This window comes from Semicossyphus pulcher, unplaced genomic scaffold (genome assembly GCF_022749685.1).
Source record: "Semicossyphus pulcher isolate SPU_LCO1_2020_fin unplaced genomic scaffold, fSemPul1.0.p SCAF_13, whole genome shotgun sequence".
Lineage (NCBI taxonomy): Eukaryota > Metazoa > Chordata > Actinopteri > Labriformes > Labridae > Semicossyphus > Semicossyphus pulcher.
The window spans coordinates 198335-211150 of NW_027211637.1; the positions used below are offsets into that span (position 1 = coordinate 198335).

General features: G+C 44.8%; 1 protein-coding gene across 1 annotated transcript in view; it reads right to left on the reverse strand.

The window, feature by feature from the left end:
* Window positions 1–3683: 3683 nt before the first annotated feature.
* Window positions 3684–12816, reverse strand: part of slco4a1 (solute carrier organic anion transporter family, member 4A1) — a 33538-nt gene continuing 24405 nt past the window's right edge. The window contains exons 5-11 of the mRNA XM_069660333.1: window positions 8374–8528; window positions 7461–7746; window positions 7162–7324; window positions 6885–7060; window positions 6520–6584; window positions 6213–6361; window positions 3684–4984 (exon numbers count right to left, since the gene is read on the reverse strand). Of these exons, the coding sequence (XP_069516434.1) occupies window positions 4796–4984; window positions 6213–6361; window positions 6520–6584; window positions 6885–7060; window positions 7162–7324; window positions 7461–7746; window positions 8374–8528 (1183 nt within the window). The 3' untranslated portion in view covers window positions 3684–4795. The remainder of the gene's footprint in view (window positions 4985–6212; window positions 6362–6519; window positions 6585–6884; window positions 7061–7161; window positions 7325–7460; window positions 7747–8373; window positions 8529–12816) is intronic.

Genomic DNA, 12816 nt, shown 5'->3' on the forward strand with positions numbered 1-12816 from the left:
GCAAAATAGCCCCTGTGATAGGCGCTGCCGTCTTCTGATGGTGACGTCATTTGGAGCCAGAGTCTGCGCAGTAGAGATCGGCGGGTGAAGCGGCCGTAGCCACTTCCGCTAACCCAAACACACACTTAACTTACAGCAAGGATCCCGCACGCTGGCGTGATTAACAGCAGAACAGCTTCTTGTGTTGGTCTGAGGTTAAAGTTCACAGGTATGGAAACTTCCACCCCCCTTTCATCCTCCGCTCTGCTAATCAGGAACAGATCGGCTGCAGGAGCCGTATTAGTCAATAGAGCTGTCAATCATCATTTTGACAGCATCAAATAACTAAAAAAAATAAACTTGTGACAAAAATGAACACTGTGACATAAATCAGCTGATAAGAACTAACTATAATGACAGAAACCATGTTTAAGAAAAATGTATTTGACGTGTATTTTTATTTTATAGTTTGACTCATGTCCCCTCTGTTAACATGGAGGAGGCGGGCTTCATGAGCTATACTACAGCCAGTCAGCAGGGGGCGATACAGAGGGTTTGGCTTCACTGTTAGGGAGCTGTCATGTCGGCCATCTTTTTATACAGTCTGTGGTTTTACTACATCTCTAAACTAAACTCTTCATACAGTATTTTGTGGATTTCTGATGCTTGATGCTCCACTCAGACTGCTTCGCACTTTGTTGAATTTCTGTCTGTTGATTGTCTTTGTTCAGGACAGCATGTTGCTCAAAGACACACAGAAAGGACATTTTGGCATCAGAAGCACATGGTAAAGGTGATCTGTTGTTGACAGTTGCTGTGATGCTTTTAATATTGTAAGCTTAACCCCTTTTCTGCTTTCCATGTGTGTCAGGTCAAACAAACATGATAGTGTGTGTCTGAGAGTCATTTCCACAACCTGAGGTAAAAAAAAACAATCCGAAATAGTTCTTTATCATGAAGATGCAGTATAAGGCAGAAACATACCAGACACATGTCAACTTATTTTTAGAAACAGTTTACACAAATGTTGCACAATTGTGTGGCCATAAAATGACTGTTTCTAACAAAAGTTTGAGAACTCTTCCTTATGTAACGTTGTATGTGGAACCATCTCACGAACAATGTCAGCCAAGACCTCATCAGACATTCCCGTATAGGTCAGTTGCCCAATTTCAAGCTGTTGCCTGTGTCTGTACAATGTCCTCCTGCTGATTCCAAAGCAGCCATCCTTCATTCCAAGGGACAAACAGTGGTTTGCTCATGTAGTATTACCACTGATCTTGATTTTTTTTATATGAATCGATAATGGAACAGAAACATGCATACAAGGTTCCCAGTTCGCCTCATCTTTCGTCCTCCTCATTAGCACGTAACGTCTACAAACAAAAACTGACCTGGAAAAAGCAGGTAAATAAGTAGAAATATCATGGCTTCCCTGCTGCTGTTATAACAAACTGTAAAGTTTTCCTTAAAAGTGCTGCTGCTTGATTTAAATGCTCCTTGTAGCTCCAATTTAGCTAGCAGTATCAAATCAAATCAAATCAAATTTTATTTGTATTGCGCCAAATCATAACCAGGGTTATCTCGAGACACGTTACAGAAAGAGCAGGTCTAGACCGGCTCTTTGTTCTTTCTTTTTCTTCTTTGTTATTTAAAGAGAGGCCCAACATGAATCACCATGAGTAGCACTTAGCAACATTCGGCACATTGGCAGAAAAACTTCCTTTAACAGGCAGAAACCTCGAGCAGAACCAGACTCATGTTGAACAGCCATCTGAAGAAACTGGATGGGCCGAACATGGGACAGAAGGAAAGCAGTACTCTGAGCAGGAACTGGCTTTGTTTTCAAAGCTGTAAGCCAATCAGGGAATGAGTATAACTGTCTTCCTGTTCGATCAATCTAACTTCCTTTTTAATTAGACTCTTACACACAGCACTTTATCTCCTCACATAAACCATCATAAGTTCTCAATGACAAAAACATTGTCTCTCACTTAGATTATCCTTCCCTGTCAAACAAACAACTATTTTCATCTTGCATACATCATTATACTTATTCACATGCCCGACCATTGTCTCTACACACACTACTACACTCTCTCACATACTCTACAATTTATCTCAGGCCAACAATATCATTCTTTCTCACACACACCACTATTCTATCTTACATACACTGTGATACAGAGTATGATGGTGTCTGTTAATGAGAATGTTGGTGTTTCTAAGAAAGTACAGCTGTGTGTCTAAGTAACTGTGATTTATGAGCCAGATAATTCTGTGTGTGAGAGAGTATGCTTGTGTATGTAAGTATGTGTATGTATAGTAATATGTGTGTGAGTATAGTTGTGTCTGTGCAAGGCTAGATATAAGTGTGTCCAAGAAAGTATGAATTACGTATAACGCTGCATCTGAACATGTGACCTCTGACAACGCTGCATCCGAACATGTGACCTCTGACATCGCTGCAGCTGACCATTAACCAGAACCATTTAGCCTGTGAGAGGACAGAACACTGTGACTCAGTGCCACCTGGTGGAGAGGAGTGGAGCAGCAGGACTGACAGAGAGGATGATTTACTTCAAGTAACTGGTTCAAAATATAATCAGTGTTTCTTCATGTCAGTACACTTTGATCAGCTCTGATCAAAGACCCTCTCTCCTCTAAACATCAAAATATACCATGTTTATATTATTTACACCATATTATTATATTATTTACACCATATTTAGACCATGTTTATATTATTTACACCATATTTTCACCATGTTTATATTATTTACACCATATTTTACACAAAGATTGAAAAAAATTAAAGCGTCTTCTTTTCTTCCATGAATCGTCTCCTGACCCCCCACATGTACAACACATCCAAGTGTTTAAAGCAGCTTCCACCTGGGGAAGCTCAAACTGTTAGGAGCATCAGAATTGTGTGTGTGTGTGTGTGTGTGTGTGTGTGTTATTTTACCTTTAATCTGTCTGTTTTAACAATAAGTTCAGTTTCTACTTTTCTTTGTTGTTTTTCCTTTGTGTTCTGGGAAGCACACACACACGCTCACACACACGCACACACACACACACACACACATTAAATAATCAGAGACACACACAGTCATGTAGTTTAGTTTTTATAAAACAGTCGACATCTTTCATGGTTTCATATAAAAAACGTCTGAAGTCTGTTTCAAAAAGTGAAAGTACCAAAAAAGAGAAAATTAATGTACAGAAGCTTTAATTAGCTGATTGGACAGAATAACAATGTTCACACTGACACCATGAGCTCTGACCACAGAGACACACACAGGAAGCAGCTTCCTGTTTGCATCACACAGAGGAAGAAGAATTACAAAATAAGAGCCGATGACGAATAAATGACATTAATAAATTCTTTCTGACAGTGGGCGGAGCTGCTTTGGCACCGTGTGGATGTACAGTACTGTGATACAAACACCAACCATCATTACTGCATCATGCTCAGGCTTCCCAGAATGCACCTCTGCAGGCCAGCCTCTCACCAGCAGCTTCAGTCTCTTTAATAAATCAATGATCAGATTCAGTCAGGTGGATCAGTGCTAATTCTAATGATGAGTTCATGTTTGACCTTTGACCTTCAGCTCTGTTTGCTGACAGAGTTGACCTTTGACCTGATGCTGATTTGGATTAAGGTCTGATGGATTAAAGAAGTAAGTCAGTTAGATGTGATGTTACACCTGTGAAATCAATCAGTGCTGATGTTCCGTCTCTGCTCTCCTCAGTGACCTCTGTCCTTTTCTCCCGTCATAATTCCAACCGCCACGAGAGGGTGCTGCCTAACTTTAGATGTAAAAACAGCAGTAACAATCTGTTCCTCAGGGACAATGTTTAACAGTCCTGAAGGTTTTAGTGTCACTTTGTCTCAGACACGAAGCCAACAAGCTCAGACAGCCTCGGACTCTGTGTTCATCAAAGGTCAAAGTTCACCATCTGTGCACAGGTCAACATTGATGATGATCAGACTGATTCAGAGTGTGTTGTTTTAAAGCTGCAGTGAGCTGCACACTGACTGCCGTCCTGTTCAGTGCTTTAGTTTAAAGTGCAGCAAAGTGATTTCAAATCTCTTTAGAATAAACGAAACAAGAATTCAAACCCAGTTAGTTTAGAAATGCTCATTATAATGTTCTACTTTTAAATATAAACCAACAATAATCATCATTAATCTCTGTACATGTGCTTCTCTGTGCTGCTGCTCTGACCTAATTATATCAGTGTGTTTAGTGGCTTTAATATTCAATATTTAATATTTAACATTTAACATGATGTTTGTTTGAAGGCTGCAGAGATCATGTTCATCTGTGAGGGAACAAAACACACTTCACTGACAGGAAGGAACAGAAGGAGAGGACGACATAAATGCTGTTTACATCATAAATGCTTCATACACATGAAGTACAATAAACACTCACACACACACACACACACACACACACGCACAGACATCAGCTGGTTCAGTGTGTGTGAAGGAAGATAAAACAGAATCATCAGACGTTCATTCAGTTCTGATGTAATGTCACACTGAGACAGTGCTCCTTAAAGACTGTCACACACACACACACACACACACACACACACACACACACACATACACACAGCAGGAGAGTGTGTGTGCATATGTATGCGTGTGTGTGTGTTCGTTTGTGTATGTGTGTGTGTGTCTTTGTGTATGTGTGTGTGTTTGGGGTCATTATGGCTGACAGAAGGCTGTTGGTGTAGAGAGGCACCCCATCACCACACACACACTCTCAGACTTAGTCGGGTGTTGGGGGCGGGGTCTGTGATGTCATAACCTGGCGTGCAGGTTGATGATGACTCCATCCTCTGGCAGGTCTTTGATTGGCAGGTCGCTCAGGTCTCCTCCTCCTCCTCCTCCTCCTCCTCCGTGGTCGGTGCTCTCACAGCTGCTGTGAGGAGACTCAGGAGGAGGCGAGTACAGCACGCTGGCTAACATGAAGAACAGGATCCCCAACACCTAAACAGCAGGTCACATGACATAAGAGAGGATCCAGGTCAAAGGTGTACAGAAGATAAGTCGCTGTGAATAAACATGTAACTGAAGAAGTCTGAGTTTTACTCCTCTGCACAAACACACAGTCAGCCAATGACTGTTAGAGTTTGTTGAACCTGCTTTGTGAAACGGACCCCTGTTACTCTGTGTTTATTATTGTTACCTTATAGATGACGCTAACAGCTAATGTCCTGTTACTCTGTGTTTATTATTGTTACCTTATAGATGACGCTAACAGCTAATATCCTGTTACTCTGTGTTTATTATTGTAACCTTATAGATGACGCTAACAGCTAATGTCCTGTTACTCTGTGTTAATTATTGTTACCTTATAGATGACGCTAACAGCTAATATCCTGTTACTCTGTGTTATTTATTGTTACCTTATAGATGACGCTAACAGCTAATGTCCTGTTACTCTGTGTTTATTATTGTTACCTTATAGATGACGCTAACAGCTAATATCCTGTTACTCTGTGTTTATTATTGTTACCTTATAGATGACGCTAACAGCTAACGTCCTGTTACTCTGTGTTTATTATTGTTACCTTATAGATGACGCTAACAGCTAATATCCTGTTACTCTGTGTTTATTATTGTTACCTTATAGATGACGCTAACAGCTAATGTCCTGTTACTCTGTGTTTATTATTGTTACCTTATAGATGACGCTAACAGCTAATGTCCTGTTACTCTGTGTTTATTATTGTTACCTTATAGATGACGCTAACAGCTAATGTCCTGTTACTCTGTGTTTATTATTGTTACCTTATAGATGATGCTAACAGCTAATGTCCTGTTACTCTGTGTTTATTATTGTTACCTTATAGATGATGCTAACAGCTAATGTCCTGTGTTTATTATTGTTACCTTATAGATGATGCTAACAGCTAATGTCCTGTTACTCTGTGTTTATTATTGTTACCTTATAGATGACGCTAACAGCTAATGTCCTGTTACTCTGTGTTTATTATTGTTACCTTATAGATGATGCTAACAGCTAATGTCCTGTGTTTATTATTGTTACCTTATAGATGATGCTTACAGCTAATGTCCTGTTACTCTGTGTTTATTATTGTTACCTTATAGATGATGCTAACAGCTAATGTCCTGTTACTCTGTGTTTATTATTGTTACCTTATAGATGATGCTAACAGCTAATGTCCTGTTACTCTGTGTTTATTATTGTTACCTTATAGATGACTCCAGCGATCAGCGTGTAGCGGCTCATGGCTGAGTTGTGGTACAGGTAGCAGGAGCCCTGCTCACCACACTGATCCTGCCACAGCAGGCAGGAGAGGTCGATCACCGAGCCGAAGGCAATTGGTCCTGGAATACCTCCTGAAGAGAGACAGAAACAGAGAGTGTATCAGTGGTGTATCAGTGTTTGAAAAGAGATTCAGACACAGAGAGGACGTGACCCGTGTGGACATTGTGGAGTTCTGTGATCTTTATATGGAGGTTAAAATTAAACTTAGTAAAATAACAGATAAACCTACCAAATGTACGAACCACAATCCACTGGATGCCCAGTCCAAAGGACCTCTGGCTGTCTGGGACACACCTGCACAGAGCATACAGATGAGACACGCATGTTGTTTTGTCTGTACACAGTTTGTCCTGACAGCTGTGAGACACTGACAGACATCTCCTGGAGTCACGAGAGCACATCAACGGGGACAACTAACTCACAGAGAAGGTGGCTGACATCTTTATCATGAACAGCACTGTACTGTGTGTGTTTTACAAACACAATAGTATAATGGGATTTGGTCCCAGTGCGGGCTAACAATAATGCAGCTAGGAGGCAGAATTTGACTGTGGGTGTAATGATCAGCTTGTCTCTACACCTGTGGTGACCCACCTGAGCGTGGCGGTGAGAGCGGGGATGCTACACAGGAAGGTGAAGGAGATGAGGATGAAGAAGAGGGAGAGGAAGGCTGGCATGTGGTGACAGGAGCTGCTACACTTTCCTGCCAGAGCGAAGCCTTCATCAGCACCGGAGACATTACCCTCCACACAGCTGCACCCAGAGTACACCTGCAGACACACACACACACACACACACATGTACAGTCACACACTGAAGCATGGTGAACAGACTATACTATATATACCAATGTCTTCAGGAGTCTCTATACCTGTCTGCCTGAGGGGTGCTGGCTGTGGTTGATGGAGCTGCAGCCGGCGTGACAGGGGGAGTAATACATCACTCTGTCCGCCCCACACACAGGGTTATACAGCTCTCTGACACACCTGCAGTCTGCATTACAGCCCACTGACAGGGACTCCTGCAGGGAGGAGCTGAACACAGGAGGAGAAGGGGGGAGGGAGGAGGAGAGGGAGAGGGAGAGAGACAGAAAATACAATGGTTGATACTAACTGTGGATTAGAATATGAAAGGACAAATTCAGGGACACACCACCTGACAGAAACACACCTGTTTGTACTGTGCAGCTTCCTGAGCTGCTCATACTGGTGCTCAGACTGGTCCTGCTGCTGGGGGGGCTCGGACCAGTAGGGGGGGTTTTCAGAGTGGTAGGTGGCAGTGACCCCGGCCATGGGCAGGTTGGGGCAGTGTATGAGGAAGATGAAGTTGGCCAGCAGGCTGACGGTCGCACACATCATGCAGAACCGGATGATACCTCGACAACGTAGGTTCAACCTCTTCACAATGTACCCGCCCAGGAAGGTGCCCCCCCCTCCTGCTGGGACCACCATGTATCCTGGAGGGGGTTCATAATACACGTGCACACTTAAAAGGCACGTACACATTCGCATCAGATCACATGACAACACTGTCTTATGATGTGATGGGGGGGTGCACTACTACACATTTTACGTCTGCTCTTCAAAGTTCAAAAACAACAAAACAATTTCAGTTTCATGAGAACAGATTAATGTCAGAGGTCAGTGACCCGATGAGTCTGTGCTGTAAAAAAACACAAAGGACATGAAGCTGACTCCTCCTCTCCCTGATAACTTTCCTCTCATTGGCTCGACGTCCTCGCTAACACTGTATGAGTGTTCAGTTAAACTCATTGTTTAATGACAGTGAAACAGTCACAGATAAAGATGTGTCTTAGAAACATTAGAAAGCACATGTTCTGTAAGAGACATGTTGCTGTTTGTTCCGTCACAGCTTAAAGAAACTGTTTTATTCTAAAGATTGATAAAAGTCCTCTGAACATTTTCCTCTGCTGGAAGGATAAACAAAGGGCACTTCCTGTTTCTGTAAAATTCAGGAAAATTTAAGTAAAATGTGTTCGATTAAACATATTTAATGTATCTAACTCTTTAAGAGGGTCCACCTGAGGTTTGCCTTAGGTGTAAATCCAGGTGTGTCAGCTCACCGAACCAGGTGGCGGCCTCTGAGGCGCTGAGGCTGAACTGAGACTCCAGGAACTTTGGACCAAAGGTGGACATGCCAGCGATCAGGGTGGCCTCCGTGGCGCCGGCCAGGCAGAGGAAGAGGAAGGTGGGGTTCTTTAGAAGGAGCAGCACGGACCTGCAGATAGACAGGTAGAGAGACAGACAGTCGGACAGAAAGACGGGGATGAATGAACAAATACATTTTTATTAACAAGACATTCTGAGCAGTCATACTTAAACATTGCTCCTCAATAATTTTGTTTTTTTCTGTTTGAAAGATGAGATAAACACTGAAAAAAATGTAAAAACGCTGACACTGAGCCTCTGACGGAGCATTCAGAAGATCTGAACATCATGAGGGAACAGTTCTGGCTGAGAGAGTTTCAGCAACATAGAGCCATTCAGAGGAGACAGCCAGACTCCCTCAGTGAGGAGGTGAAGCAGCTCACAAGGGACAGACAGGAGGTAGCTACACTGAGAGAGGAGCTGCAGGAGAAGGACCGAATCCTTCTCAGTCTTCAGGAGAAAATACAGAGTGCTCTCTAACCACAACCACCTCTCAGAGCCAGACTGTCTCCACTCAACCCAACTCTGCACCTGCTCCACCCTCACCAAGCCCTACCCACAGGAGCTTACCCCCTCGCACACAGCCAGCTTCATCCTCCAGCAACAACCCTGCTCCACCCTCCACTGAGTCTGCACCCATCCCACCACCAGAGGATCCAACTCCACCCTCCACGGAGTCTGCACCCATCCCACCACCAGAGGATCCAACTCCATCCTCCACAGAGTCTGCACCCATCCCACCACCAGAGGATCCAACTCCACCCTCCACAGAGTCTGCACCCATCCCACCACCAGAGGATCCGACTCCACCTCCACGGAGTCTACACCCATCCCACCACCAGAGGATCCAACTCCACCCTCCACAGAGTCTGCACCCATCCCACCACCAGAGGATCCAACTCCACCCTCCACGGAGTCTGCACCCATCCCACCACCAGAGGATCCAACTCCACCCTCCACGGAGTCTGCACCCATCCCACCACCAGAGGATCCAACTCCACCCTCCACAGAGTCTGCACCCATCCCACCACCAGAGGATCCAACTCCACCCTCCACGGAGTCTGCACCCATCCCACCACCAGAGGATCCAACTCCACCTTCCACTGAGTCTGCACCCATCCCACCACCAGAGGATCCAACTCCACCCTCCACAGAGTCTGCACCCATCCCACCACCAGAGGATCCAACTCCACCCTCCACGGAGTCTGCACCCATCCCACCACCAGAGGATCCAACTCCACCCTCCACAGAGTCTGCACCCATCCCACCACCAGAGGATCCAACTCCACCCTCCACAGAGTCTGCACCCATCCCACCACCAGAGGATCCAACTCCACCCTCCACAGAGTCTGCACCCATCCCACCACCAGAGGATCCAACTCCACCCTCCACAGAGTCTGCACCCATCCCACCACCAGAGGATCCAACTCCACCCTCCACAGAGTCTGCACCCATCCCACCACCAGAGGCAGCACCAGCACACACAGGCAGAAGTGCTGAAATCCTCCTCCTAATAGACTCTAACAGGAAGTTCCTAGATGAACAGACAATTTTTTCCGAGGCACAGAGTAAAGAAGATCTGGTGCCCAAACACCCGTAGAGCCCTGGAGCTGCTGCCTGTTGCTGAGCTAGGTTCACCCAGTCATATTTTAATCCACACAGGTGCCAACAACCTGAGGTCCCAACAGGAGAGAGTGGCAGACTCACTCAGGAGAATGATTGAAAAAGCCTCCACAACTTTTCCAACCAGCAGGATCTCCATCCTCCTGCAGTGAAGAGACTTCCACCTTCACACCAGCCACAGGGTGAACGCCAGCGTCTCCAGGGACTGTGCTGTGAAGCCCAATGTGTTCCTGGCTCACCACCCAACACTAAACCTGGACTGCCTGTATGACCATGTGCACCTGTACAGAGACGCAGTCCCCATTCTGAGACCTCCCACCCCCACTCCTCTCAGCAGTTCAGCCAGCTCTACAGCCCCCTAACCCTAACTCACAACCTACACCTGCTCTGCTCTAACTTATTACTGAATAATAGAAAAACAGAGACAGAAACATATTTAAAAAGATACAATGAAACATGATTACAACATAATCAAAAGCCAACACCACTGTACATTCCACGGTCATTTACCTGTCTAACAAGATCAATTTAATTCATTTAATCTAGAGTTATTATTTCTTGTTTTCAGTATTTCTTTACTGTTTGTTTCGGTCTTTGTCTTTTTTTAAAAATCAGAACACATTTAAAAATGAAATCTTTTAAAATAACATGTTGGAATATGCAAGGTCTCAAACCGTCTGCTTTTGGATGAAAAAGCAGAAATGCTGATTTTCTGAGAGAGATAAGAGACTCTGATATCACTGTCACACAGGAGACATGGTGCAGAGGAGACGGCTCCACTGGTCGTCTTCACTGTTACACTGAGATTATAATCCCATCCATCAAACTGAACTGTCCCTCAGGGCTGGGACTCAGGAGGCATGATTATCTGGTACAGATCAGAACTTAACCCTGCAATCCAAACTACTAAAAGGAGACTCCCACATTTGGCTTAAAATTAACAAAGAAATAATATGTGCAGATCAAGATGTCTACCTGTCTGCAATTTACATCCCACCCTCAGAATCCCCCTACTACAATCATAGAGGGGGAAATCAATCCCTTCAAAAGTTTGTGAAATGTTCTGATCTGTGGGGATTTAAATGCTCTAACAGGAGAGAAAGCTGATACAGTTAACTTCCAGGGAGACAAACACCTAGGTCTCCCTGCAGAAGCCTGCTTTCCTCTCTCTGAACTCCCCCACAGACACAACTCTGATAAAACCACAAACACAAGTGGCTCTCAGCTTCTGGAGCTCTGCCACACGCTGGGTCTGTACGTCGTCAATGGTCGGCTACGAGGAGACTCTCTGGGCCGTTTCACTTTTAGTTCAGCTCTCGGCAGCAGCACGGTGGACCACGCCATCACAGATCTAGACCCAACGTCTCAGAGCTTTCGCAGTCAGCCCACTCGCTCCACTGTCAGACCACAGTAAGATCACGGTCTATTTAAAGAAGGCTCTCACTAATTATGAGGCCTCTGAGCACAGCACACTTTACAACGCCACACATTCATATAAATGGAAATCAGACAGCATGGAGAGATACCAGAAAGCTTTCCAAACCCACAAATCAAACATGCAACAGATTTATTTCTCTCCAAATTCTTTCCCCACAATAAAGATGGAGCAAACTCTGCTCTGGGCCAAATCAATGCAATCTTTGATACAGTGGCGTCATTATCAAACCTGAGAACACCTCATCAAAAACCAAAGACAATGAATCATAAATGGTTGATAACCCAAATATAAGATGTGATTACCATGAGACCTTAAAACAATACAAACACACACTGAGAGCAAAGAAGGGACAGCACACCAAGCAGCAGCTCTGACAAACACAAGACTCTTTAGAGTCCAAACCGGCTCAAATGGAACCAGCTGAACAGAACACATCAGGATCAACTGGCAATACAAAATGGCAGCACCTGGGTTCATTATTTTACTCAACTTTACAGCAACATTACAGAGAATGCTGAACAAAAGAAAATACACAACGAATGGGAAACTTTTGAATCAGCGATCAAAGACAAAAGCCTCTGGATGCATCTGTAACAGAGCAAGAAGTGATGGAGAGCATGCAGGCGCTCAGACAGAACAAGGCCCGTGGTGTGGACAGCATATTAAATGAAATGATAAAGTATTCTGATCATACTTTCTAATGTGCTTTACTGAAACTGTTTAATATTATTCTAACTGTTGGTGTTTTTCCTGACCTGTGGAACAAAGCTTTGATAACACCCATTTATAAAAACGCCCCCTCCATGAATCCCCGCCTTAATGTGGTGGAGGGGTTTGCGTGTCCATGTGAACCTGGTAGCTGTGTTGTCTGGGGCACTAGCCCCTGGTAGGGTCTCCCAAGGCAAATTGGTCCCAGAGGAGGGACCAGACTAAGAGCGGTTCAAAAACCCCTATGAAGAGGCAACAACATGGAAAAGCTACCTTGCCCAGATCAGGGAGACTGGGGCTACCTCCTGGAGCCAGACCTGGGGGGGACGATCGTTGGCAAGCGTCTGGTGGCCGGGCTTTTGTCCATGGGGCCCGGCTGGGCTCAGCCCGAACGAGCAACGGGGAGACGCCGCCTTGTGGGCCCACCACCTACAAGGATACACATAGGGGTCGGTTGCATTGCAAACCGGGCAGCAGGCAAATCCTGGGGATCAAGTGCTGATCCCCCGCAGCATAGACTGGTTGTTGGCACGTGGAATGTCACCTCCCTGGTGGGGAAGGAACCGGAGCTGGTTCGGGAGGTGGAGCA